Raw genomic sequence first — 26,323 nt, forward strand, 5'->3', positions numbered from 1 at the left:
GATGGGGCATGGCACACAGTATGTGGTCAGAAATGCTACTCTGATGTGCTTCTCTTTTATCAGTATTATATAGTATTTATCAGTATTATGTAGAATTTTTCAGTGTTATTGGAAGTGATTTCAAGGACTTTTGTCCTGTGACATCACAAGTATTTTAAATTGCCCAACAAGAAGTAGGGTTTTGGGGGCTCCTGGGTGGCTCAGTGGTTGAAGCCTCTGCCTTCGGCTCAGGTCATGATCCCAGGGTCCTGGGATCGAGTCCCGCATCGGGCTGTCTGCTCAGCGGGGAGCCTGCCTCCTCCTCCTCTCTCTCTCTGCCTACTTGTGATCTGTCTGTCAAATAAAAAAAAAAAAAAAGAAAAGAAAAAAAAGAAAGAAGTAGGGTTTTTGGAATTTGCAGAGCAAGACTAAATTTTCTCATTATTTTTTACTGCATTAGCTACTGTTTTAATAACCTTATTTATCGAACCTTTCCTAATAGATTATTCTCTATGGCATTTAGACATACATATGCACACAAGTAGTTTTGATAGTTAAATATTTTACCTAGATGTAGCTAAAAATTTCATTCTTAAATTTCAAAATTAACTTATTTTTTTGCTAGAAGCAGCCATATTTCTGAAGAATTTCCTAATTACTGCCATTTGTGAAAGAATTGTAAGATTATATTTGTTTGGTTATGTAAAACTCTTTCTTATGATTTCCTTAGTTTTGAACCAGGAAATTGAGGCATTCAGTCTTTCTGAAGACACTTCATCAGGAATTTCTGAGGACCGAGTTGTCAGCGTGAGCTTCCGAGTTCTCTACCCCATCGTTATTACCAGTCTTGGGGTGTTTTATGATGCCAGTGATGTGGGTTTCCAGAGGAACATCACGGTCAAGCTTTATCAGGCAGAACAAGAGGTAATGCTTTGTTTTGTACAAGGTTTTCCCTATTTTTCTTTTTAAAAAATACCAGCTTTTTCCTCATGGCATTTAGTAGATTGGGAGACTATATAATTACATCTGGTTGGAAGATTTCCACTTTTCTTCCCTTACTGATTGGATACATTATAGCATAATATAGTAATATGCTGGTTTGGGCATAGAATACCAGTGAAAAATAATGTGTTATATCTAGAAAAGAAGAGGTTGGGGCAGATTAGAAATTCCCAACCTGAAATCCCCTAAAGCCTAAGGAATTACAAAAGTTGATAATGAATGTGGAAACTTTGGGACTCTGAGGTATAAGCAAGTATTAGTGTCTCTTCGTTCCAACCCTGAAAGTCTGTCTCTATAATACAAGGCTAACAGCTACTTCGAATGTCTTTTGTAATAAAGATGTTGAGTGACTCAAAGGTTAAAACAACTGGGGTTACTCTCTTCCTGGTATGTAGGGTAATCTGATTTGTTCATTGAGTACATCTGAAGGAGTATATTTGGAAGGAATTGTATTTGAAGAGATCCATTTGTAGAAATCTTGGAGGAATTATACAGTGAATGCCCATGTAGCCACCTAATTTCTACAGTAGTTAACATTTTGCTGTATTTCGGGGCATCTGAGTGACTCAGTCAGTTAAGCGTCTGCCTTCAGCCCAGGTCATGATCCTGGAGTCCCAGGATCCAGCTCCACATCAGGGTCCCTACTCAGCTGGGAGTCTGCCTTTCTCTCTGCCCCTCACCCTGTTTGTGCTCTCCCTTTCTCTTTCAAATAAATAAAATCTTAAAAAAACAAACCAAAAAACAGTTTGCTGTGTTTGCTTTATCATATATAGGGTTGTTCAGTGATCTATCTTCTTATTTTTCCTGACTGTATTTCAGAGTCAGTTTCAGGCATCCGGACATTTTGTCCCTAAATACTTCAGCATGCATATCATTAACTAGACTTTTTTTTTTCCCCCATTAACTGGGCTTTAATATTTGTGGTTTTTTAAATTTTATGCACAGTGAAATGTACATTAGGTCAGTTATTTTTGTTTAAGTTTTTATTTATTTAAGTAATCTCTACACCCACGGTGGGGCTCGAACTCATGGACCTGAGATCAAGAGTCACATGTTTTTCTGACTGAGCCAGCCAGCACCCCCTTGGTTAATTTAAACTACATAAAGCTGTGTAACCCAAACTCCTATCACCCTGTCCCACTTTTGAGAAGTGGCCACTCTTCCTTTTTTTTTTTTTTCCCCCCTCTGTTATCATAGACTGGTTTTGCCTGTTGTGATATTTCATATGTAAATAGAATCATAAAGTACTCCCCTCTGTAAGGCTTCGTTCACTCAACCTGTTTTTATAACTCATCCATGTTCTTGTATGTATTAATGATTTTTCCCTTTTCTTTTACTTTCCTTTTTTTTTTTTTTTAAGTAAGCTTTATACCAAATGTGGGGCTTGAACTCACAACCCTGAGATCAAGAGGGCATACTCTACCCACTGTGCCAGCCAGGTGCCCTATCCCTTTTCCTCTTTTTAATTGCTGAGCTGTATTCCAGCAACATGTTTATCCATTCTCCTGTTGCTGGGCATATAGAATGTTTCCAGGGTTCTTCTCCTTTATTCTGTTAGTGGGATGAATTAACATCTGTTGATTCTGAAATGTTAAATCAACCTCCTCTTCCTCTTGGTCATGGTGTATTATTATTCTTTTTTTTTTAAGATCTTAATTTATTTATTTGCCAGAGAGAGAGCACAAGCAGTAGGAGCCCCAGGTGGAAGGAGAGAGAGAAGCAGGCTCCCCCCTGAGCAAGGAGCCTGATGTGGGACTCAATCCAAGGACCTCAGGATCATGATCTGAGCTGAAGGTGGATGCTTAATGGACTGAGAGACCCAGGCACCCCTCTTTTTTATATATATAGATATAGATAGAGAGAGAGAGAGAGAGAAAGAAAGAGAGAGAAAGAAAGAAAGAAATTGGGTTTCCTGAGGACAGCATGTAGTTGGGTCTTCCTTTTGATCTAGTCTGAGACTCTCTTCTACCTTTTAAATGGAGTGTTTATCCATTTACATTTAATGCAGTTATCGAAGTGTTTTTGATTTTGCTCTTTGTTCTATGATTTTCTGTTTCTGTTCCTCTTTCCCGCCTTCTTTAGGTTTGAGTATTTTTCAGAATTCCATTTCAGTTTCTCTCTTGTCCTATCAGCTACAGCTCTTTGCACTCCTCTTTTTTATGTGTAGTTGACAGAAAGATTACAATGTACATCCTATATTATAATTTTTCTTAAAATTAATGTACCCTTTCATGTAAAATATAAGAAGAGTATAGAGTTATAACTTATGCTTTAAACAGCTAAACATGTATTAAAGTAATTTAGAGGATCATCTTTTATGTTTGCCCACACATTTACACTTCTAGTGCCCCTCATCCCTTCCTGAATATTCAGGTTTTCTGAATGTGCAAGTTTATGTAATGAATTTGATTCGTTTTCTTTTTTCTGAAAATGTTTTTATTTTGTCTTTATTCTGTCTCCCTCCCTCCCCTCCCCCTCTTTTCTTCTGGAATATTTTCTGGATATGGAAAGTCTGGGTTGACTTCTTTTCTTTTCAGTATTTTAAAGATGCCTTTTTTTTTAAATTTTTACGATTTATTTATTTATTTATTTATTTGACAGACAGAGATTACAAGTAGGCAGAGAGTCAGGCAGAGAGAGAGGGGGAAGCAGGCTCCCCGCTGAGCAGAGAGCCTGATGCGGGGCTCGATCCCAGGACTCTGGGATCATGAACTGAGCTGAAGGCAGAGGCTTCAACCCACTGAGCCACCCAGGCGCCCCTTAAAGATGCCTTTTTAATATTTTCTGACCTTCATTGTTTCTGGTGAGAAGCCAACTATCCGTCATATTGTTGCTCCTATGTATGGTATATGTAAGTGGTTTTTTCGTCTGTTTGTCCTGGCTGCCTTTAAGATTTTCTTTTTATATTTGTTTGTTTGTTCTAAAGATTTTATTTATTCACTTGACAGAGAAAGACACAGGAAGAGAGGGAACACAAGCAGGGGGAGTGGGAGAGGGGGAAGCAGGCTTCCCGTTGAGCAGAGAGCCCGATGCGGGGCTCAATCCCAGGACCCTGGGATCATGACCTGAGCCGAAGGCAGAGGCTTAACCCACTGAACCACCCAGGCACCCCTTTGTATTTGGTTTTAAGCAGTTTGGTTGTGTTGTACCTTGGGTGTGGTTTATTCTTTTTGTCTATGCTGCTCAGGGTTTGGCAACTTTCTTCTATCTGTAAATCTGTTTTTTACCAAATTTGAGAAACTTTCAGCTATTATTTCTTCAAAAAATTTTCCTCGGCCCCATTTTCTCCACTCTTTCTGGGATTCCAATTACCTGCGTGTTAGACCTTTTCCCATTGTTCCACAGATCATGATGCTGTGTCCATTTTTTAAAAATTCTTTTTGTTTTTCAGATTCAATAATTCCTTCCGTCTGTGTTCATATTGACAGACTCTTCATCTCAGATCTGCTGTTCAACCTCACCAATGAATGCATTTTAGATATTGTACTTCACAGTTCTTGCATGTCCCTTTAATAATTCTCTTTTGTAGTTTTATTTCTCTAAAATTTCCTGAGCTCATTCATTTTGAACATACTTTCTTTACAGGTTTGACCTTAGATAAAATAATGACTTTCAAATCCTGTCTGTTTAGTTTAATATTTGAATCATGTTGAGTTCTGTCTTTATTGATTATTATCTTTTTTCTTGGGTATGGATTGGTTTGTCTTATATCAAGTAACTTTGGATTGTATCCTAGATATTATGAATAATTCATCACAGGATCTCTGGATCTATTATATTTCTTGAAGAGTATTGATTTTTGTTTTGTTTTGTTTTAGCAGGCAGTTAAATTGGCTAACAGAGACTATTTTTGAGAGGGAGAGAGCACACAAGCGGAGAGCAGCAGGCAGAGGGAGAGGAAGAAGCAGGCTCCCCGCTGAGCAAGGAGCCCTATGTGGGGCTCAATCCCAGGACCCTGGGATCATGACCTGAGCCAAAGGCGGATGGTTAACCTACTGAACCAACCAGGCATCCCTCCTTTTGATCCATTTAATTGTCTTAGTATATGTTGTCTTTTTTTTTTTAAACCATTCGTAATATTTGAATTATCAGTGAAGAGGCTTGGCCCAAACAGTATTTTGATAATGTTGATTTATCTTTTAGTTGCCATATTGTTAGCCAAGAAGTTAATCTTTGTCCTCAAGAAAGGCCTATTCTAAGGTGGATGCTAATAGGTTAGCAGGTACTCAAAATACAAAAGGTATTGCCACTATATGGCCAAGAACTGGTGTTAATGAAAGAAATAAGCATAATCCGCTAAAACCCCCCAATCCTAAAATTCTGTGTGGTCTTCATAGCTTTAACAGAAGTTTCTCCTGTAATAAGGTGGCCTATAAGAATATGCATGAGAGAAGTAGGAAATGTTCTTGCCTAAAACAAACTGGGAAGGACTCAAAGAAAACAGTACAGGCATACCTCTGAGATACTGTGGGTTCCCTTCCAGACCACCACAGGAAAGCAAATGTCACAGGAAAGCAAGTCAAATGAACTTTTTGCTTGGTGCACCTGTAAGTTGTGTTTACACTTTATTATCATCTATTACACGTGCCATAGTATTAATATTAATGCAAATGTCAAAAAAACAAGGCACATACCTTAATTTAGAAATACTTTATTGGGGGGCCCTGGGTGGCTCAGTTGGTTAAGCGACTGCCTTCGGCTCAGGTCATGATCCTAAAGTCCCAGGATCTAGTCCCACACTGGGCTCCCTGCTCAGCAGGGAGTCTGCTTTTCCCCCTGACCCTCCCCCCCCCATTGTCTCTCTTTCTCTCTCTTTCTTCTCACTCTTTCAAATAAATAAATAAATAATAAAATCTGAAAATAATAATACTTTATTGGGGCACTGGGTGGCTCAGTCATTAAGCGTCTGCCTTCAGCTCAGGTCACGATCCCAGAGTCCTGGGATCAAGCCCGCATCTGAGCAGGGAGCCTGCTTCTCCCTCTCCTCCCTGCTTGTGCTCTCTCTCACTATCTCTGTGTCTCTCTCTCTTAAGTAAATAAATAAAAAAATAAAAATACTTTATTCCTAAAAAATGCTCACCATCATCTGACCTTTAGCAAGTCATGATTTTTTTGCTGGTGGAGGGTCTTACGTCGATGTCAGTGGGTGCCGACTGACCGTGGTAGCAGCTGCTGAAGGCTGGGGTGGCCAGGGCCATTTCTTAAAATAAGACAGCAGTGAAGAAGGTTGCCTCACTGGCTGACTCTTCCTTTCACAAATGATTTCTCTGTAGCACGTGATGCTGCTTGATAGCGTTCTCTCCGAAGTAGAACTTCCTTCAGAATTGGGGTCCACTTCGCACACCCTATCAGCTGCATCCTGAATCCTTCGTCATTCCAGCGGTTTCACGGCATCTTCACCCAGAGTCGCTTCCATCCCAGGAAACCATTTTGGTTGCTCCCCCATAAGAAGCCGGTCCTTTTCCATGAAAGTTTCATCATGAGATCGCGGCCATTCAGCCACACCCTCGGGCTTCACTTCTAATTCTAGTTTTCTTGCTATTTCCACCACATCTGCAGTGACTTGAGCCTGTCAGAGTTCTCCACGAGGGCTGGAATCGGCTCCTTCCAGGTTCTGTTCATGTCCGTATTGGGCCTCTTCCCAGGACACATGAATGTTGTCAGTGGCACCTACAGTGGTGAATCCTTTCAGAACTCTTTCGGTTTCCTTTGCCCAGACCCATCCGAGGAGTCTGTGGCAGTCTTACAAAATGTATTCCTTAAATAATAAGACTTGAAGGTCGAAATGACTCCTTGATCCATGGGCTGCGGAACAGATGCGGTGTTAGCAGGTGTGGAAGCAACACTCATCTCGAACGTCCTGTCAGGGCTCCTGGGTGACCAGGTGCATGGTCACTGAGCAGTCCTGTTTTGAAAGGAATATTTTCTTTCTGACAGTGGTCTCAGCAGTGGGTTTAAAATATCCAGAAACCACGGGTAAACGGATGCGCTGTCACTGAGGGTTTGTAGTTGCATTCATAGGGCACAGGCAGAGTGGATTTAGCATAATTCTTAGGGGCCCTGGGATTTGCAGAACGGCAGATGAGCGCGCACCCTCAAGTCACCAGCCGCATGAGCCCCAGCGAGAGAGTCGGCCTGTCCTTTGAGGCTTCGAAGCCAGGCGTTGACTTCTGTCTAGCTAGGAAAGCCGCAGGTCGTGTCTCCTTCTGGCAGAAGGCTGCTTTGTCTACACTGGTAATCTGTTGGTCAGTATAGCCACCTTCCTGAATGATCTCCACTCCGTCTCCTGGAGAACTTGCTGCGGCTTCTCCATCAGCACCTGTGGTCTCACCTGGCACTTTGAGGTTATGGAGACATTTTCCAGCTTTACGTTAACCTCTGCACCCACCTCTGCCGGCTTCTGGCTCTTCTCCCGCAGCTTCCTTGCCTTCCTCAGCCTTCATGGAATTGAAGTCAGAGCCTTCCTCTGGATTGGGCTTTGACTTAAGGCGACCGTGTGGCTGGTTTTGCCCCCTGTCCAGATGATGACTCTGTATCGGCAGGAAGGCTGTTCCACTTCACATGTTCCATGGAGAGGCCCTTAGAGTTTCCCTCAGGAACTTTTCCTTTGTGTTCGCAAAGAGGAATGAGAGGCCCAGCTTTCAGCCTATCTCTGCTTTCAACTCGCCTTCCTCACTAAGCTTTATCACACTAGCTTTGTGTGTGTGTATGTGTGTGTGTGAACTTGGCTTGTATTATAATTTATTTAACTCTTAGGTTTACATCCTTTAAGTTGAAATTTAAATTCAATTAGGATATAATGTATTATTTGTTTCAGGGATACAGGCCTGTGACTCATCAATCTTATATATACCCAGTACTCATTACAACATATACTTTCCCAGTGTCCATCACCCTGTTACCCCAACCTCCCACCTCCTCCCCTCCAGCAGTCCTCAGTTTGTTTCCTAAGATTAAGAGTCTCTTATGGTTTGTCTCCCTCTCTGGTTTCTTTTTTTTTTTTTTTTTTTTTTAAGATTTTATTTATTCATTTGACAGAGAGAGAGATCACAAACAGGCAGGGAGGCAAGCAGAGAGAGGGGAGGAAGCAGGCCCTCCGCGGAGCAGAGAGCCCGATGCGGGGCTCAATCCCAGGACCCTGGGATCATGACCTGAGCCGAAGGCAGAGGCTTTAACCCACTGAGCCACCCAGGCGCCCCTCCCTCTCTGGTTTCATATTGTTTTATTTTTTCCTGTCTTCCCCTATGAGCCTCTGCCTTGTTTCTCAAATTCCTCATGTCCGTGAGATCATATGATAATTGTCTTTCTCTGATTGACTTATTTCGCTTGGTATACTACCCTCTCATTCCATCCACGTCATTGCAAATGGCAAGATTTCATTTTTGATGGCTGTGTAATAATTCCATTGTATATATCCCCCACATCATCTTTCTCCATTCATCTGTCATTGGACATCTGGGCTCTTCCCATCGTTTGGCTATTGTTGACCACACTAGCTTCTGATTTAGAGTGAGAGACAGGCACCTCTTCCTTTCACTTGAACACTTACTGTGGAGGTATTAAGTGGCTGAATTTCAATATTGTTGAGTCTCAGGGAATAGGGGAGCCCGAGGAGAGGGAGCGGGGTGAGGAAGTGCTGGACAGTGGGTTTATCAGGTAAGTTTGCCATCTTATTTGGGAGCAGTTCGTGGCTCCCCCACAATTAAAGCAGTATCACAGATCACCAAAGCAAATACAGTAATAAAGGAAAAATGTGAAATACCACAAGAATGACCAAAATGTGACACAGAGACACAAAGTGAGCAAATGCTGTCAGAAGAATGGCGTCTCTGGACTCGTTCACTGCAGGGTTGCCACAGATTGTAAAAAACACTGTGCAAAGCGCCTTAGAGCCAAGTGCTGTTAACAAGGAGTACATAGAGACACAGTGTGAATCAGCCTTCTTTATGTTCCTTTTTTGTGTCCTTGCCGTTTTTTTCTTGTAAAGGTGCTTTCTGAATGGGGGCGGGGGTGTTCCTGCAGTACCTTTGTTCTGTGTAGAAAGATGTGATCTTTCAGTTTCTTCTTAACCCTTGGGGTTAAGCCTAATAATTCGGCTTGACTTAACACCTCATGCTTCCCCTAATGTTCCTCATTTCAAGGTGGGCTTTTTTTTTAAAAGCTATGTGGATTTTATTTCGTGTTTTAGAACTTTAGGACCGCTTTTGTTACCTTAAATATCTACATCTACGTAATAAGCGTGACCACACTGGAAAACACGATGGTGTCTCAGCATCTGGAGACGCATAATAACCCTGGCTGGGGCCATCGAGGATTAAGTTGCCCAAGACAGAAGATGCTGGAAAACTTGATGCATACACAGTGTCTAACGCAAAGTCTTTCTTTTTGTCCCCCCCACCCCTGTTTGCAGGAGGCTCTCTTCGTGGCCCGTTTCAGCCCCCCGAGCTGCGGCGTGCAGGTGAACAGGCTGTGGTACAAGCCCGTGGAGCAGTTCATCCTGCCCGAGGTATGGGGTGGAGGGGCAGGGCCGTGGGGCTGCGCGGTCACCACAGGCCTGGCGCTGTGCTCTCGAGGCCGCCGGTTGACACTTTGTTGTGCTGGCACAACCCTTCAGGGCGCTGGGTGAGGCCACCGGCTCTGTGCCCAGACGACCGAAGTGTAGCGCCCCGCACCGTCCCTTCCCTCGGCTCCGGGACACCTCAGCCGTCCCCACAGCGCCCCTTCGGACAGGCACTGCCCGGCTTGCTCAGTGGACCAAGAACCACGTGACAGTTCTAGTGACAAAGGATAGTTATAGGTATGGACTGATGGAACTCGAGACCCAGATACCGTTTGAGTAACTCGGGCCATTTACTTATCTAAAGAGGGCCTGGGTGGTAGGTGCAGGCGGGATAATTGCAGAGACCAGCCACGTTTCCAAGATGAATAAAACTTCTCGAGGTTGTGGAACATGTCAGAAAACACAGCTGTCCTGTTCTAGGTCCTTCTAGGTCCAGTCTTGAGTAGATGGGTCCTAGAGATCCCCTCTCCTACCTGCCAAGTGCAGAAACTAGAATCACTAGAGACATCGGCCTGTGGTTAAGCTGCAGGGTGGTTTCCGAGCATCGAGTGGTGGGCGAGAACGGATTACTCAGCCATGCGGCTTGGCCTCTCCAGGCCGGTCAAGTCTAGTCTGAGTACATTCCTCAGGCTTTGGAACCACATAGGCGTCAGTTTCCCAAGCATCTCTGGGAGTCACCTACATCAGCTGTGGAGTTCGTCCTGCAACGTCAAGGCTGAGCTAAAACATGGAAGCCAGACCTGAGACCAGCTCTACTGACGAACTGAGAAACATTTTCCTGTTTGCCTTACGCAACGCATCTCATCATGTGCTGTGGGTCTTTGGTGTTCAGTACAAGTAGTTGAAACTATGTATGTCAGCTCTGTAGATGCGAACTGGATCTCCTTCATTTCACCTGTACATGGACTTCTGCTCAAAAACATTTATTTTTTTAAAGATCGTATTTATTTATTTATTTGAGAGAGAGAGAACACAGGCAAACACATGAGCGGGGGAGGGAGCAGATTATGTCCCAGCGAAAGTATTTTTACTTTTAATCAAGAGCAGTGGCTTAGCTAAGTCGTGTTCGCTAAGTGTTGGATCTCAGGTTTTGAAGGAAGCCATTCTTTGCTTTGTTTATTCATTTACTCAGAAAATGTTTGAGAAATTAGTGTGTGCCAAGCACTGGGGCTCTGTGAGGACACAGTGAGAGATCCCTGCCCTGAGAGCTGCTGCCGTCCTGGAGGGACGAGAGGAGCTGGCCCCGAGCAGGTACCTAGCTGACCACATGCCAGGCACTGTAGGAGCCATTGTCCCGGATTAACTAGTACGCAAGCCCCCTGAGGTTGTCCCGGATTAACTAGTACGCAAGCCCCCTGAGGTTGTCCCGGATTAACTAGTACACAAGCTCCCCGAGGGGGGAAGCAAGTCCTCAGTGAGACTTTCTGCTCAGAACGAGCGTGGGCAGCGCCCCAGGCTTTCTGTGGTTGCTAGAACTCTTCCCAGAGGAACGGTCCTGCTGCTCCGAGGAGCCCGGGGCACTGGCATTGTGTCAGGTGGTCTTGGAGCGGTCTGAAGGCTGGCATAGAGTGGATTTGCCCAGAAAAGGCTTCGGGTTGGCATGAGTAGGAAAGAGAAAAATGGCGTACCAGGGAGTAAGTACGTGAGGGCACGTTTGGGAGCAGGTGTCCGAGCAGGCAGCCGAGGGCGCAGCACGAGAGTCCAGGCAGCCCCGCGCTGCCACTCGGGGTCGGTGTGGCCTGTGCAGGCCGTTCAGTCTCACCGTGTCCATCCCTAATCCGTAAGATGGGGCTACGCCGGCCTGTTGAGAGGCTCATTCCAGGGACTAAATGATTTTCAGGCCTGCAGAATGCCAGAACATGACGCTGCATGGTAAGCGTCCGGGAGATAAATGCACACTGTCCTCGTTCGTGCTGCCGCTCATCGGGACTTCTGGGACCTGTTGTTCAAGAGCAGAGTCTCTCCCGCCAGGGGCACTTAGCCATGCCCAGGGACTCGCTCAGGGTTACAGCTGGGTGTGCAGTGGTCCTGGCATCTAGAGGCCAACAGTGCTGCTGGACATCCTACAACACACACACAAGCCCCCACAACAAAGAATTATCTGGCTCAAAAGGTCGGTGTTGGCGACGTTGAGAAACTTTCAGAGGAAGGAGTCACAGTGTGGGGCGAAGAGGAAGAAAATCGGCTTTAATACTTCAGGCTAATCACAGCGTTACAGAGTCTGCCCCATTGTCTTAGTCAGTCTTCTAGATCGAATTACAGATTTTTTTAAAAGATTTTATGCACAAGAGCACAAGCAGGCAGAGTGGCAGCCAGAGGGAGAGGGAGAAGCAGACTCCCCACTGAGCAGGGACTCCCAATGCGGGGGCTCAATCCCAGGACCCTGGGATCATGACCTGAGCCAAAGGCAGAGACTTAAGCAACTGAGCCATCCAAGTGCCCCTAGAGGTACAAATTTTGCATTCGGCTCGGGTCATGATCCCAGGATCCTAGGATCGAGCCTCACGTCCATCTCCCTGCTCAGCGGGGACTCTGCCAGCCTGCTTCTCTCTCTGGCCCTCCTCCTCGCTCATCCTCTTTTTCTCTGTCCCTCTCTCTGACCCTCTCCCCACTCGTGCTCTCTCCCTCTCTCTCTCAAAATGAATAAATAAAATCTTTTTTAAAAAAGGATTATACAGTTTGGCTAATCCGCAGAAATTATTACTTTCCCTTAAAATGTCCTTGTTCTTAGGAAATACATGTTAGAGTACTCAAGTGTTTAACAACCAACAAAAACAGAAAAGGACATGTATACAGACAGAGGAAAAGCAGATATGGCCAAATGTTAACAGCTGGTGAGTCTAGGTGATCTGGGGTTAATTTCAGTTTTTCTGTAGATTTGAAGTTTTTCAAAATAACTGGGTTGAGGCAAGGACTGGACTATGTATGTAGCAGGAGATGCTAATGATGGGACGGTAAGTGGCCATTTCGGTTAAGATTTTTCATGCCTACAGCCTTGTGAGCTTTATTTCACTTGAAGCTTTAAGCTAAATTGACTTTTTATTTTTCATTACTTCTGAGTAATATTTTTTTCTTTTAAAAATGTGCCATTATTTAACAGTGGCTGTACCCAGGGGTGAGGAGATAGGATTATGGATGATTTTTTTCTCCTTTTTGTGCATTTTCTGAATATTCTGTAATAAATACATATTAGCTTTATAAAAACAACTTTTTAAGAAAGTTCTTCCTTTTACAGAAAAATTCTATTTTTGTTGAAACTGTTTAATTGTACATAGATGCTCATTTTTGCTGCCTCAAGCCTAATTGGGTTTATTAGCACAGAAAAAATGATAGTGATGAATGATTTGCCTGTGTGTCATCAGCAAAGAATGACGAAGACAAACATCATTTATGCCATTTTTCAAGAGAGTAGTAGACGATTTGCCCATCGTCTTACTCCCTCTGTGCCTCACGGCCTCCCAGAGTAACATGTCAGCAGTACAGCTTGTCAAGTAAGCAAAGCTCTTGTAATTGTTTTCATCTTGTGACTCACCAAAGCATAAATCGCGGTGGGAGTCACAGATTTAAACGGAGACTGCTGTGAGCATCTCTTAAAATATTTATTTCTCTAATTTTGTATTTTCCTTACTGGTGCAGTTGAAACCTGAAACTAATTTTGATTAAAAAAAAGACTATTTTTGTTCCCCTGAGTCACTAGAGACATTGCTATTGGCCCTGTAGGTACTTGCACAGTCACTGTTGGTGACAGTTGACATTCCTTAGATGTCATTTCCCCAATCCATAAAAAATTGTTAAGTGCTAAAGTAGTATAGATTCAAGCTACTCTGTTGGTTTGGATGAGAAGTTAGAAACATGGCACAAGGGAATTAACATGTGAAAGGGCTTGCCAGAGTGAGCTTACCTTACGGGTGAGATCATTTATGAGATCTTTCTCCAGCCCACACCAGGCTGTTTCCTGGCTTCTGTTTTGGTTTTACGGTCTCAGCAGGGAATTGCCACAAACAAGTTGTTCCTCTTCCCAAGAGATTCCCAGCTTTCTGATGACTTTGTATTGGAGAGTAGAAGGCCGGCCTGTGAGAGAAGCTAGAATCAGAGCTTCAGCTGTGCCTCGGGGCAGGAGCAGGTACAGGAAAGGGAGGCTAGATTCAGCTCCCCCCCCCCCACGCCCCCGCCCCATCACCGCTGGCTTGTGGAAGTGCAGGGAAGACACCAGGATTGTGTTGGGGGCCGATGAGTTTTTCGGGCAGTTACCCAGTTTAGTCCACAGTGTTGATGCTGTATCATATCCCAGTCACAAAGTTACTGCGGCCGGGCACCAGCAGGAGCCACCGTGAAACAGCAGGGTAAACGCCAGTGTCAGCTCAGCGGACAGGACAGAATGACTTGTTTTGTTTTCGTACTTTCTAGATTCATAGTTTCAAGGTGAAGCATTTTTATTTGGTCATGATAGCCTTTACCTTTGGGATGGATCATCTGAAATGGCAGGCCCGTGACCCCACTGCCAACTCCAGGGGACACTTTTTGTCCTTCACTTCGTTGATTGCATTTTTCTCTTAGCTTATATGATCTGCCTTCTTTTGGTCCAGCCACATCTGGCCCAGTCCTTCTTCCCAGTGTACTTCATCATCTCCTCTCTCACTTTCCTCTTTTCTTCAGAGATTTTCTTTTTAAGTGATCTCTACACCCAGTGTGGGGCTTGAACTCACAACCCTGGGATCAAAAGTCGTATACTCCACTGACTGAGCCAGCCAGGCGCCCCTCTCGATTTCCTCTTAATCATTAGGATTTGATACCCAGGTTTCTATTTGTTTCACTCCTTCCTCAGCAATTGTATCCATTACCGCCTGTTCGGTCATGGCTCCTGAATCCAGCTACGGCTCACATTTCTCTAATGTGACTTAGAGAAATTCTAATTTCTTTTCTACACGGGTGTTGCAGGGACTTTCTGGTGCTAAGATCATCTCTGTCCCGTCCGTCCTCATCTCCCCTGTATTTCAGTCTTGGGTAGCGGTATCTCCTTTTTCTCAGGCGCCCAAACCAGAATCATGGGATTTACCCTCAACTCTCATATCCAGGCACTCGCTAAATCCTATCAGTTCTTCCACCTGGATGTATTTGGTACCAGTTCTCCCAAACTTTATCACTATTCAAACAGCAACCTCTTTGACCTCGGCTGTGGACACTTATAATGACACACGTTGCCAGAGGCAAGGGAAACAAAAGCAGAAATGAACTGTTGGGACTTCATCAAGATAAAAATCTTCTGCACAGTGAAGGAAACAGTCAACAGAACTAAAAGGCAGTCCACGGAATAGGAGAAGGTATTTGCAAATGACATGCCTGATAAAGGGTTGGTATCCAAAACCAAATAATCCTGTTAAGTGGATCATGATGGAGTGCCTGGGTGGTTAAATGTTGGTTAAACGTCTGCCTTCTGCTCGGGTCATGGTCCTGGCATCAGGTCGCATGTCAGGCTCCCTGCTCAGTGCGGAGTCTGCTTCCCCTCCGCCCCTTCCCCTGCTCATGCTCTCTTTCTCTGAAGTAAATAAAATTTTGAAAAGAAATGCGCAGAAGACATGAATAGACACTTTTCCAAAGAAGATATCCGATGGCTAACAGGTGAAAAGATGCTCCACATCACTCACCAGCAGGAAAAACACAAATAAGAACCATGGTGAGGGGCGCCTGGGTGGTTCAGTCGCTTAAGTGACCAGCTCTTGATTTCGGCTTAGGTCATAATCTCGGAGTCCTGGGATCAAACCTCATGTTGGGCTCCGCGCTCAGTGGGGAGTCTGCCTCTCTCCATCTCCCTTGGCCCCTTCCGCTGCTTGCACACGCTCACATGCATGCTGTTAGATAAATAAATCTTTTTAAAAAATGAGATACTACCTTATACCTGTCAGAATGGCTAAAATTAGCCACACAAGAAAATAGGTGTTGGTGAGGATGCAGAGAAAGGGGAGCCCTCCCACACTTGGTGGGAACGCAGGCTGGTGCAGGCACTCTGGAAAACAGTGTGGAGGCTCCTCAGAAAGTTGAAAATAGAGCTACTCTACGACCCAGCAATCACACTATTGGGTCTTTACCCAAAGGATACAAAAATACAGATTCGACGGGGCACCTGTATCCCAGTATTTATAGCAGCATTATGTCACACACACACACACACACACACACACACACACACACAGGAGTATTGTGCAACCATCAAAAAGAACGAAATGTTACCATTTGCAGTGATGTGTATGGAGCTAGAGATTATAATGCAAAGTGAAAGAAGTCAAAGAACGACAAATACCATATGATTTCACTCATACGTGGAATTTAAGAAACAAAACAGATGAACCTATGGTGGGGGAGGAGGGAAACAAACCATAGGAGACTCATAACCATAGAGAACAAACTGAGGGTTGATAGAGGGAGGTGGGTGGGGGCTGGGCTAGGTGGGTGATGGGCATTAAGAGGGGCACTAGTTGTGACAGGCACTGGGTGTTGTATGTAAGGGATGGATCACTGAATTCTGAAACCGATATTGCACTGTATGTTAACTAACTAGAATTTAAATAAATTTTTAAAAAATTTTTATTACTGTTAAAGTTTTAGAGGAATGTATACAAGGGCAGGAGGCTGTTTTGCCAGAAGAAAGACACATGATTAACCCAGAGCAGCTGCACGTTACCAAGGGTCTCGGACTTAGCTTTCAGGTTCTAGCACTGACCCTCCAGTTAGTTTGCATAGAGATGACCAGAATCTCACTGAATGAAACTGAATAAATTCACAGAAGACCGGTTTGTAAACCAGAGTACCTGTTCATTCATCTTTAATAGGTATTGGCTTATGAGATTTGAAAGTCATGACCCCTGTCTGGGAACCTCCTTACTGGGATGTCAGACACCAAAAACCCAACTCAGAGCAGTGCTGGGTTTGATCCTTGGCTTTGCTTACAGGAGTGGGATGTGTTTGTTTCCGAGAGCTGGCTCGTTCGGGCACGATGTGACTGGAATGGTCGGTGTCTTCCCATTCCTGCGTCTCTCTCCCACCAGACATTGCTCCGTTGCCCAGATTTCTCTCTCAGCCCAGCTTTTGTATAGGAATATACTTGATCTGTTGTTTTGAGGTAGTGAGTTTTTACTAATTAAGCTTCAATCTCAGAGCCTTCTCAGTTATCAGAGACATTGTTCCCTTTAACGTATGCATTTAATTATTCAACTCAGAAGGCAATCTTTTTTTCCTTTTTTTATGGAGATATAATTGACATATAACCTACTCATTTCAGGTGTACAGCATAATGATTGGATATTGCAGTATGATCACACTGAGTCTAGTTAACTTCCATCACCACAGTTACATTTCTTTTCTTATGAGAACTTTTAAGATCTCCTCACTTAGCAGCTTTCATATATACAACATTATTAACTGCCCACCATGCTGTACATTACATCCTCAGGACTTACTATTTTACAGCTGGAAATTTGCACCTTTTCACCCCCTTCTCCCATTTCACGCAGCCCCTCAGCACCCCCTTCTGGCAACCACCCATCTGATACTCGGTATCTAAGAGTTTAGTGTTTCATTTTTTGGTTTTTAAAAACGTGTTGGATTCCACATATAAGTGAAGTCATATGGCGTTTGTCTTTCTCTGACTGATTTCATTTAGCATAACGGCCTCAAGGTCCATCCATGTTGGAAATGGCAAGGTTTCCTTCCTTTTATGGCTGTATAATATTCCTGTGTCTGCATGCATGTGCGCACGCGCGTATGTGTATTTGCATCACATCTTCATCCATCCATCCATCTGTGGGCATTCGGGTTGTGTCCACATCATGGCTTTTGTAAACATGCGGCAGTGAACAAGGAGGCACAGATGTCTTTTCAAGTGGGTGTTTTCATTCCCTTTGGATAAATACCCAGAAATGGAATTGCTGGATCATATGGTAGTTCTAGTTCTCAGTTTCTGAGGACCCTCCATACTGTTTCCACAGTGTCTACAACGGTTTACATTCCCACCAGCAGCGCACGAGGGTTCCCTTTTCTCCGCATCTTAGTCACCATTCTGACAGGTGTGAGGTGGTCTCTCATTGTTTTGATTTGCATTTCCCTGATGATGAAAGCATCTTTTCATGTACCTGTTGGCCATCTGTGCGTTGTGTTGTCTTTGGAAACATTCTATTCAGATCCTCTGCGCATCTTTTAATTGGATTGTTTGGTTTTTGCTGTTGAGTTGTGGGAATTCTTTATATGTCTGGGTAGTAATTCCTCGTCTGTTACATCGTTTGCAAATATTTTCTCCCATTCATACGTTGCCTTTTCATTTTGCTGATGGTTTCCTGTGCTATGCAGCAGTTTTTTGGTTCGATGTAGTCCTACTTGTTTATTTTTGCTTTTGTTGCTTTTGCTTTTGGTGTCAAATCCAAAAAAATCATTGCCAAGACCAGTGTCAGGGAACCTACCACCCAAGTTTTATTCTAGGAATCTTACGATGTGAGGTCTTCTGTTTGGGTCTTAAATCCATTCTGAGGTAATTTTTTGTATACGGCATAGCGTAGAGGTCCAGGTTCTTTCCTTGCACTTGGCTGTTTTCCCAACACCATTTGTTGCAGTGTCTGTCTGTCTTTCCCATGTATTTTCTTGCCTCCTCAGTGGTAAGTGAATTGACCATTTATGCATGGGCTTGGTGCTGGGCTCGCCCTTCTGTTCCATTGATCAGTGTTCCAGTTTTTATGCCAATAGCGTGCTGTTTTGTTCTCAGTAGCTTTGTAATATAGTTTGAAATCAGGAAGCAGGATGCCTCCAGCTGTGTTGTTCTTCGGGTTGCTTTGGCTGTTTGGGGTCTTCTGTGGTTCCGTGCAGATTTTAGTAGCACTTGCTATATTTCTATGAAAACCCCATTGGAATTTGGTAGAGATTACCTCGAATCTCTAGATTGCTTTGAGTAGTATGGACATATTAATAATATTAATGCTTCCAATCTGCGAGCTTGAATATCTTTCCATATATCTGTGTCTCCTTCAGCTTCTCAGAAGGCAGTCTGAATTTCTAGGTTAGTGCTGACTCCTCACCTGGACCTCCATAATAGTCCAGTTCCCAGTCTCCTTACCCGCCTGCCTGATGCTGTTCTGCTCCTGGAGCAACCGTTTAAAATGGGGGCTAGGATTGCGTCACTTCTGTGCTTGCAAACAAATGCTCCCCCGGCTTGGGGATGAAGGACAGACTGTTACCGCAGGCAGCGCTGACAGAGCCGCCTTCCACGTCTCCTTTCCTCAGCCTGGGGCTTCGAAGGCACTAAACTCTCCACACTTTCCTGGGCTTGCAGTGCTCTCACGCCTGCCTTTTGAGGAGTGCTCATCTGCCTCTCCCTTTGCTGACTCAGACGCCTGCCAGACTCTGCCCCGGGCTCTGTCATCTGGAGTCCTGGCGGACCTCAGGCAGAGTGACTTTCCTCTGTCACTGACCCCAGCAGGGCATATTATGAGGATCTGAAGATAGGAGCTGTTTCACTCCTGTAAATGTTCCAGTAGCCCATAGACTGCTGCGTCATAGACACTCAAAAGTTTAGATAACGAATGCCTTGTGTCTGGAAGAAGATTGACCCCAAATTTATTTCCTTGTATACATATGTTTAAAAAAATTTTTTGATCATAAAAGTGTGAAAATATAGGAAAGGAATACAGATCCACTGTTGAAAACTTGACTACATATAGAAAGGTTAGAGGAATGTGACATTATCCACATGTTTCCCAGGATACTTGTATTTCTCCCTAGGCTTGTTTCCCTCTGTGCATGTGTCTGTAAGGATGCTGTTTTTAGGGACTCAAGGTTCAGCTGGAGAGTTAAGGCTTTCCAGGGAGAGTAGAGAAATAATCTGTGCCCATTTCCAAGATAAGACAACAAGATCTTTTAAAGGGGCCCTTCACTTTCTGCTTTCCTTCTAGTGGTCTTAAAGCTCCGTTGCGCTGAGCAGAGACCCCGCACGCCGCACGCGTGTCATCATTAATCCCTGGCCCAGCCCTATGAGGTGGCATCGCTTGTTCTGTGCTCGAGGTCAAGCGGTGACCCCCCACAGTGTGTCCAAGAGTCCTGCTCTCTGGAACCCTGGGGCTCCTCAAAGCACATCAGGAGTCTCCCCAACAGTGCAGACTATAAAGTGACAGACTGCCCGAGGAATCCCGACTCCTAGCGTTTCCGTTTCATAGAGGAGTTATAATGCTTTACAAAAAGCTTTCAAACCACTGGCCTTGCTTGAAAGGCCTAACCTTTCAAACCACTGGCCTCACTTATTGGAAAGTTCAGTTTTATATAGTGCCCTTCCTAATGCTGGCTAACTGAGACCTTACAGCGCTTTATCTCTTAATTTTAATACGTGAAAAAAAATTAAAAGATAATTAAAGCTGTATCTTTTGTCTGGTGTTCTAGACCAAAAATCATTCCAATTAACAATTAACATTGTTTATTAAGTAAATATTTTTCAAGTGCCTGTTAAGCATGTCAGGCCATTCTAGGTGCCAGGAATATGGTGGTTGATAAGACATATGAGATCCCTGTTCTCATGGTGCTTGTGTTCTAGTGGGAATTGTTAGTTCGACAGTAGTAAAATAAACAGGAAGTATCAGACTGATAAGTGGGGTATTAGGAAGACAGGCTGATGTGGTAGGGAAAAATTGGATGCCAGCTGCCTTCCGTTGGATCTCTGGAGCAAGCCAGAGGGGCTGACAGTGGGGACGGCCTGAGCAGTACAAAGGAGCAGCTGAACCCTCCTGGAAAAATTAGAAGACACTAGAATTTAAATGTGTCAAACCTTTGGGCAGAGAGTGTAACTTTCTAAGCCCAGAATTTAATAATTATCACAAACAGAAAGCTTGACAGATTTGACAAGATAAAACTTATGGACCTTTTAAGTAAAAAAAAAAAAAAAAAAAAAGTGGCAAAGTTCTGAAAAAAATATTTTAGCATGTATTATAGAAACAGAATTATTTATTACAAGATAACACAGATTAATAAGAAAAGTAGAAAACTCAGTAGCTAAATGGCAAAGAGGCATGGATCAGTAGCTCCCAGTAGAGACTGTGTAATTTATAAACATCAGAAATCAAAAGAAATGCAGTTAATGAGGAATCATCTTTTAATCTATTAAATTGATGTAAATGTCTTTGCTTTCATTAATATCCCATACTTGGAAGAATACAGTACAGGTAGTATTTTGTAAATTGGGAAATTAGGTAATTTCCTTTTTGAAAAAAGTTTGACATTGTGTCCCAAAATCTGTATAAAATATCTGTATTTCTTTCTTGTCCCCATAATTTCAACTCTGAAAATGTATTTTGAAACAAAATAAACATTCACACCAAAACATGCTTCACTAGATAGTTGGTAGAGCCCAGATCTGCCATGGGGACATGCCTTTGTGACTCGGGATCGCGACTTGATGCACGTCAGTTGTGTGTGCGTGGCAAAGAATAGTCGTCCGAGCTGTAACAACAGGAAACTCTTTGGAGTGAGGGACATGCAAACAGCAGCAAAATTGTCTCTGCACCCTTTGTACTTGTATCTTTCAGATACACATGAGAAAAATGACTCGAGCATATACACCAACATGTTAACGGTGCTGTGTGTTAGAGTAGCGGGATAAAAATTGTAACCAATAGGTTTTAGGGGAAAAAATTATTTTTCCTTAAAAACATACTTAAAACCTAAATGACAACAATAAAGAAATCAACTCACTTTATCTTTCCACAAAAAGAGCTTTGAAGGTACCATCGTGTGGGAGAGCCAAGACCTCCAAGGCCTCGTGTCAAGAAATCTCCACAAAGTGACTGTGAATGACGGCGGCGGCGTTCTCCGAGTGATTACGGTAAGTCATCCTTTCTTCCTAAGGCTGTTCGGCATAGTAGCATTTTTTAATACAGAAAGAGTGTTTTTAATTTTACAATTTACATCAACCCAGGGAATGTGGAACCGTGAATCGTGGGTACTTTCGCGCGTGTACAGCAGAAAATGCTGTCACCATAGTACAGACGAACAACTCATCTTCTTGGATTTTCTCACTCCAGCATTAGTACATGCACAGTTTTGCCTTAAGATTGGTGATTTTTAAAAAACGTGATATTTTATTTCCCAATTTATTTTTTTATTTTTTTTAAGATTTTATTTATTGACTTGACAGACAGAGATCACAAGTAGGCAGAGAGGCAGGTGGAGAGAGAGGGAGAAGCAGGCTCCCCACTGAGCAGAGAGCCCGATGTGGGGCTCGATTCCAGAACCCTGAGATCATGACCTGACCCAAAGGTGGAGGCTTAACCCCCTGAGCCACCCAGGCGCCCATTTCTCAATAACTTCTAAGCTAACATTCTCAAAGGATGCTTGGTAGTGTTCTGAATCCTCACACCCTCACCTTCCTAGCAGGGCGTTCGTGACAGCAGCACAGACAGCTGTGCTGGCAAATACAGCAGAGCTTTTGGTGTCATTTATATTGCTGGTATTTCTGCCTCGTATTTTTCATGTATTCAGATTTGCTTCAGATTTGAAAGTTTGATAGGTAAATATCTCCAAGTAAGTGTGGGACGAAAAGGTGTAGGCAGACTTCACACGATGAGCTTTAAATAATACAAGTGGGGTGTGTGGTGGTGTCACAAACACAGTCTCACTCTCTTCGATGCTCTGGTGTAATGATTAGGAGAGTGCTTGCCATCTCAGCTCACGGGCTTAGTCTATTTTCATTAGCTATTAATATTCACATGAATTAATTCCCAAATTTGAAATAAACATTAGGTGGTATGCTGTTACTCATTTAGAAAACCACTCCTGGCCCACAGTGGAACTTATACTCCAGTGAGGAAGAAAATCATTAGATCACAGATTCATATATAATTACAAACTTAGCCTTATGGGTCATTTTTAGGATCTCATCCTTTGTTACCAACAGTCGTTTATTTAGCATTGAACGTCTTATGAAATTTAATTATAGTTTTATTCTTTCCTTATTTCCAAGGCAAGTGCCTTTAGTATGTCGCCTCTTTTTCTATTTATGAAACTTTAAAAAATATCCAAAATGTGCTGAAATTCTGTAGTTATTAAGTTGATTGCACAAAAGGAAACCAGATGACTTCTGAGTTGAGGACTAGGTTCAAATGGAAAGACTCAAATGAACCCCTTTGGGGGTAAATATAGTTGTAGAGGGCAAAAGACTGCTTACACACTCCGCTAACCTTAAAAAATAGTCCGGTCATTTGGTAGCCCCTTCTAGGAAACCCCCACGTACAAATACAGGTTTCCACCATAAATGAGTGAAGCTGCAATTTTCCCCAAGTCTTGCTCCCTTGCCAGCAAGTGAGAATGTCAGAAACTGTTACAAGTCCAGCAGTGACCTTTTAGATAGAAGCTAATGAAAAGTACCATCAAGTTCTAAACAAGCCGAAACAATGTAGAGTACACAATGAAAAAACAGAGTGTGCCACCTTGCCTGGCTCTGCAAAGCCGGGAACGTTAGCTCCACCTTCGATAGCTTCCTCCACATTAAGCGATAAGTTCCCACGGTCCCATCTCCGGATGGGGTCTCTACAGCCCTAAAACACTGCTCTGCGCAGTACAGCTCTGCTGAGGGGACAGGCCAGGCTGCAGCCATGCTGGTAGGGGAGTGTGTGGGAGCGGTGCCATGTGCGCGCACGTGCACACACACACACACACACACACACCTGTGCGGTCCGGCCCAGCCCCACTCTGCCAGGGATGCCACATGGGCGTGCAGCACACAGAAGGGAAACACCACACTGGGGAACTTGTAAATCTCTAATCATAAAATCTCCTCCAGTCCTCGGAGGCCGAGAGGCCTGTGGCCGGCCTGGGCAGCTGTGAGAGCATCAATGAGCAGCCGGGCTCCGTCTGCACAGTTCATTCAAGGGGCTATCTCTGCCAGTAGAACAAACTTGAAAAAATCTGCCTAGATGTATTTGAATTCATGGCAGTTTTCAGTCTCAAAGAAATCAAAGGTGGTCATTTTTTTAAGTGGCAGGTTTGGGATGTAAAATAAAATTGGGTTTTGTGCTATTATGGTAGCAAGTTCAGGACTGTGATTCTGTGTCAGTTGGAATTCCGAGCCCTATGGACTGCCCTGTGCACCTGATCTTTAATATTGCAATCAAGGTAACAATCAGATAACAAACATAAAACACTGAAGTCAACCTGATCTCGTGTAGGGCTTAAATGGATTTCTCTGCTGTGGAGTCACATTATAAATTTTGCCACATCAGTTTTAAATAGAAGAAGTGTAGAGTACACAATGTAGAGTACTTCATTGTAGTAATGAAGCATTGAGCACTTCCCTTGTTTTCAGGCTGGGGAGGGCGCCTTGCCCCATGAGTTCATGGAAGGTGTGGAGGGAGTGGCCGGTGGTTTTATTTACACCATTCAGGGTAAGTCGGCGGCTTGGAAGGTGAGGAGTGTGCTGAGTCTCACGTACCTAATCTTACTCCGTACTTTGACGGAAAAGGGGATTTTTTTTTGTAATTAAAAAAAAAGCTTTATTGATATATAATTCACAAACACTTTACCCTTTTAAAGTGGTTAAGTCACTGGTTTGCGGTGTGAGAGTTCTGCAAGCATCACTGCTAATTCCAGACCATTTCCATCGCTCCAGAAAGAAACCCTGTGCCCATTAGCGGACGTGCCTCATTCTCCCCTCCCGCAACACCTACCAACTGTTAACTTCCATGCTGTACTTTCTGACCTTAAATGTAAGGATTTACTTCTGGGCTCCCACTTCTGTTCTGTGTGTGCACTCTGTGTCCTTCTACCCGTACTGCTGTCTTGCATATGTGGCTTTGTAGCAGGATTTGACATCGGGAAGTGTGAATCCTCCAACTTTGTTCTCTTTCAAGATTGTTTTGGCTATTCTGGGTCCTCCATTTCCATATGAATTTTAGGTTCAGCTTATCAATTTCTGCAAGCAAGCCAGCTGGAATTTGAAAGGGGTGGCGTTGAACATGCAGATCTTTTCAGGGAGTGTTGCCATTCTGACATTAAGTCCCTGATCGGAGAACATGCATATCCTTCCATTTACTTATGTCTTAAACTAAATTCCTTTAGCAATGTTTTATGGTTTTCGGAGTATAAGTCTTACATTTCTTTTGCTAAGTTTATTCTTACATATTCTTTTTGGCACTATTATAAGTGGAATTGTTTTTTACATTTCTAGATTCTCATCGCTAATGTATAGAAATAAAAGTGATTCTTATATATCAATCTTGTATGCTGCAATTTTGCTGAATTCGTTTATTAAGTTACTAGTTGGGTGCCTTAGGATTTTCCACCTACAAGATCATGTCATCTGCTAATGGAGATAGTTGTACCTTCCCCGCCCCCCCAAATCGAGATGCCTTTTATTGCTTTTTCTTGTCTAAATGTCATGGCTAGAATGTCTAATACAGTGTTGAGTAGAAGTGGTAGAGCAGACATCCTTGTCTTGTTCCCACTCTTAGAGGGAAAGTATCCAGTCTTTCACCATAAGGATGACGTTGAAAAATCTATGACCTTGGTCTTTGTTGGCCCTAGTGTGGCTGTGTCTGGTTTATCCTGTAGCCAAGTGGGGACTTCTGCAGCACGGCTACAGAGGCCGTATAGCTATAGTGGGTTTTGTGCTACTGTCAGAAGGGAAGGGAAGAAGGGAAGAACCTTTTTCTCCCTGTCCCAACAAGCGTGGTGCATTCTGATGCCCGCGTCTGTCCCTCTGTTGGAGGTGGCCCAGCGGACTCAGCTTCCTGTCCTGCTTCTGTGCACTCTCTGTGTACTTTCTCCTCATGTGAATATTTAAACATAGACTCTCTTTCAGAGTACAGTTTGTTAAATGCTTCTCCTAATCTATTACACTTCAAGGATGGGTTTGTTAGAAAGATTCCTTTAAAACTTGGGGTCAGGAACATTAGCCTAGAACTCGAGAGGGATTTTGTCAGGATGGGAGTGGCTGTGTTTGTCTTCTTGAATGATGCTTACTTAAATATCTGTCTATGATTCCTGAGAATTCCGTGTCTCTGATCGTTAAGAAAGAAAGACTACCATGGATGCAGTTCCTCTTGGCCACCTGTCTTGAACATCTTCTAGGGAACAAAGGTGCCCAGTCGAATTTCTGTCTTGACATCTCAGAGCTCCACAGAGCATGGATTCCGATAAAAGAATTAGGACCCAGCTTCCCTGAAGGCTCTCCGTGATCAGGGAAAGCAGAGCAGATCCTGAGAGGAGACTCTCCAGGAGCCCTTGACAGCACAGTGTTGAGGAGGGCACACACCCCGTTTGAGCCACTGCCTGTTCTTTGGGGATGCAAATGGACTGTGGCTTTATAAAATTTTTTCAAAAGCCTCTTAATTTATAGTGTTTCCTCACAGAAGTCGTTGTATTGTTACGTTACCCCGAAGAGTAGGCTAGAACAGGCACATGGGTTTTGCCCATAAACTTGCATTAAAAATAGATTTAAAATTTAGAGATCCTTAACTCCAGTCCAGAGAGTTTTCATGAAACTGTGAGACCACTCTGCCAAGGAAGGTGTCCACTTAGCTCCCCAAGCGGCTATTAATACCCCAGCCCTGGGGAAAACTCGGATCCGGAGCTCAGGCAGCTTTCTAAGGCAGCGAAGCCATGGGGCTGGGACAGTGTAACGCACTGTCTGACTGGAGTATCCGGCACCTTCCCTTCTCTGACCAGTTCATTCCCGAATATGCCACTGGGAGGTTTTAAAAACTAGTTTAAGGGGCCCTTGAGACTTCTGCCACTAAACTGTTCTAGAAGGGGCCGCTCCTG

General features: G+C 43.7%; 1 protein-coding gene across 2 annotated transcripts in view; it reads left to right on the forward strand.

Annotated features, from left to right (window-relative positions):
• LOC116862482 (UDP-GalNAc:beta-1,3-N-acetylgalactosaminyltransferase 2) overlaps positions 1 to 26,323 on the forward strand; it is a 57,125-nt gene that overhangs the window by 23,183 nt on the left and 7,619 nt on the right. For both annotated transcript variants that reach the window (XM_032849781.1, XM_032849783.1), the window contains exons 4-7: positions 710 to 903; positions 9,392 to 9,487; positions 21,279 to 21,389; positions 23,868 to 23,946. In XM_032849781.1, the coding sequence (XP_032705672.1) occupies positions 710 to 903; positions 9,392 to 9,487; positions 21,279 to 21,389; positions 23,868 to 23,946 (480 nt within the window). The remainder of the gene's footprint in view (positions 1 to 709; positions 904 to 9,391; positions 9,488 to 21,278; positions 21,390 to 23,867; positions 23,947 to 26,323) is intronic.

Source organism: Lontra canadensis, unplaced genomic scaffold (genome assembly GCF_010015895.1).
Source record: "Lontra canadensis isolate GAN:19392208 unplaced genomic scaffold, GSC_riverotter_1.0 scaffold247, whole genome shotgun sequence".
NCBI classification, from domain to species: Eukaryota; Metazoa; Chordata; class Mammalia; order Carnivora; family Mustelidae; genus Lontra; species Lontra canadensis.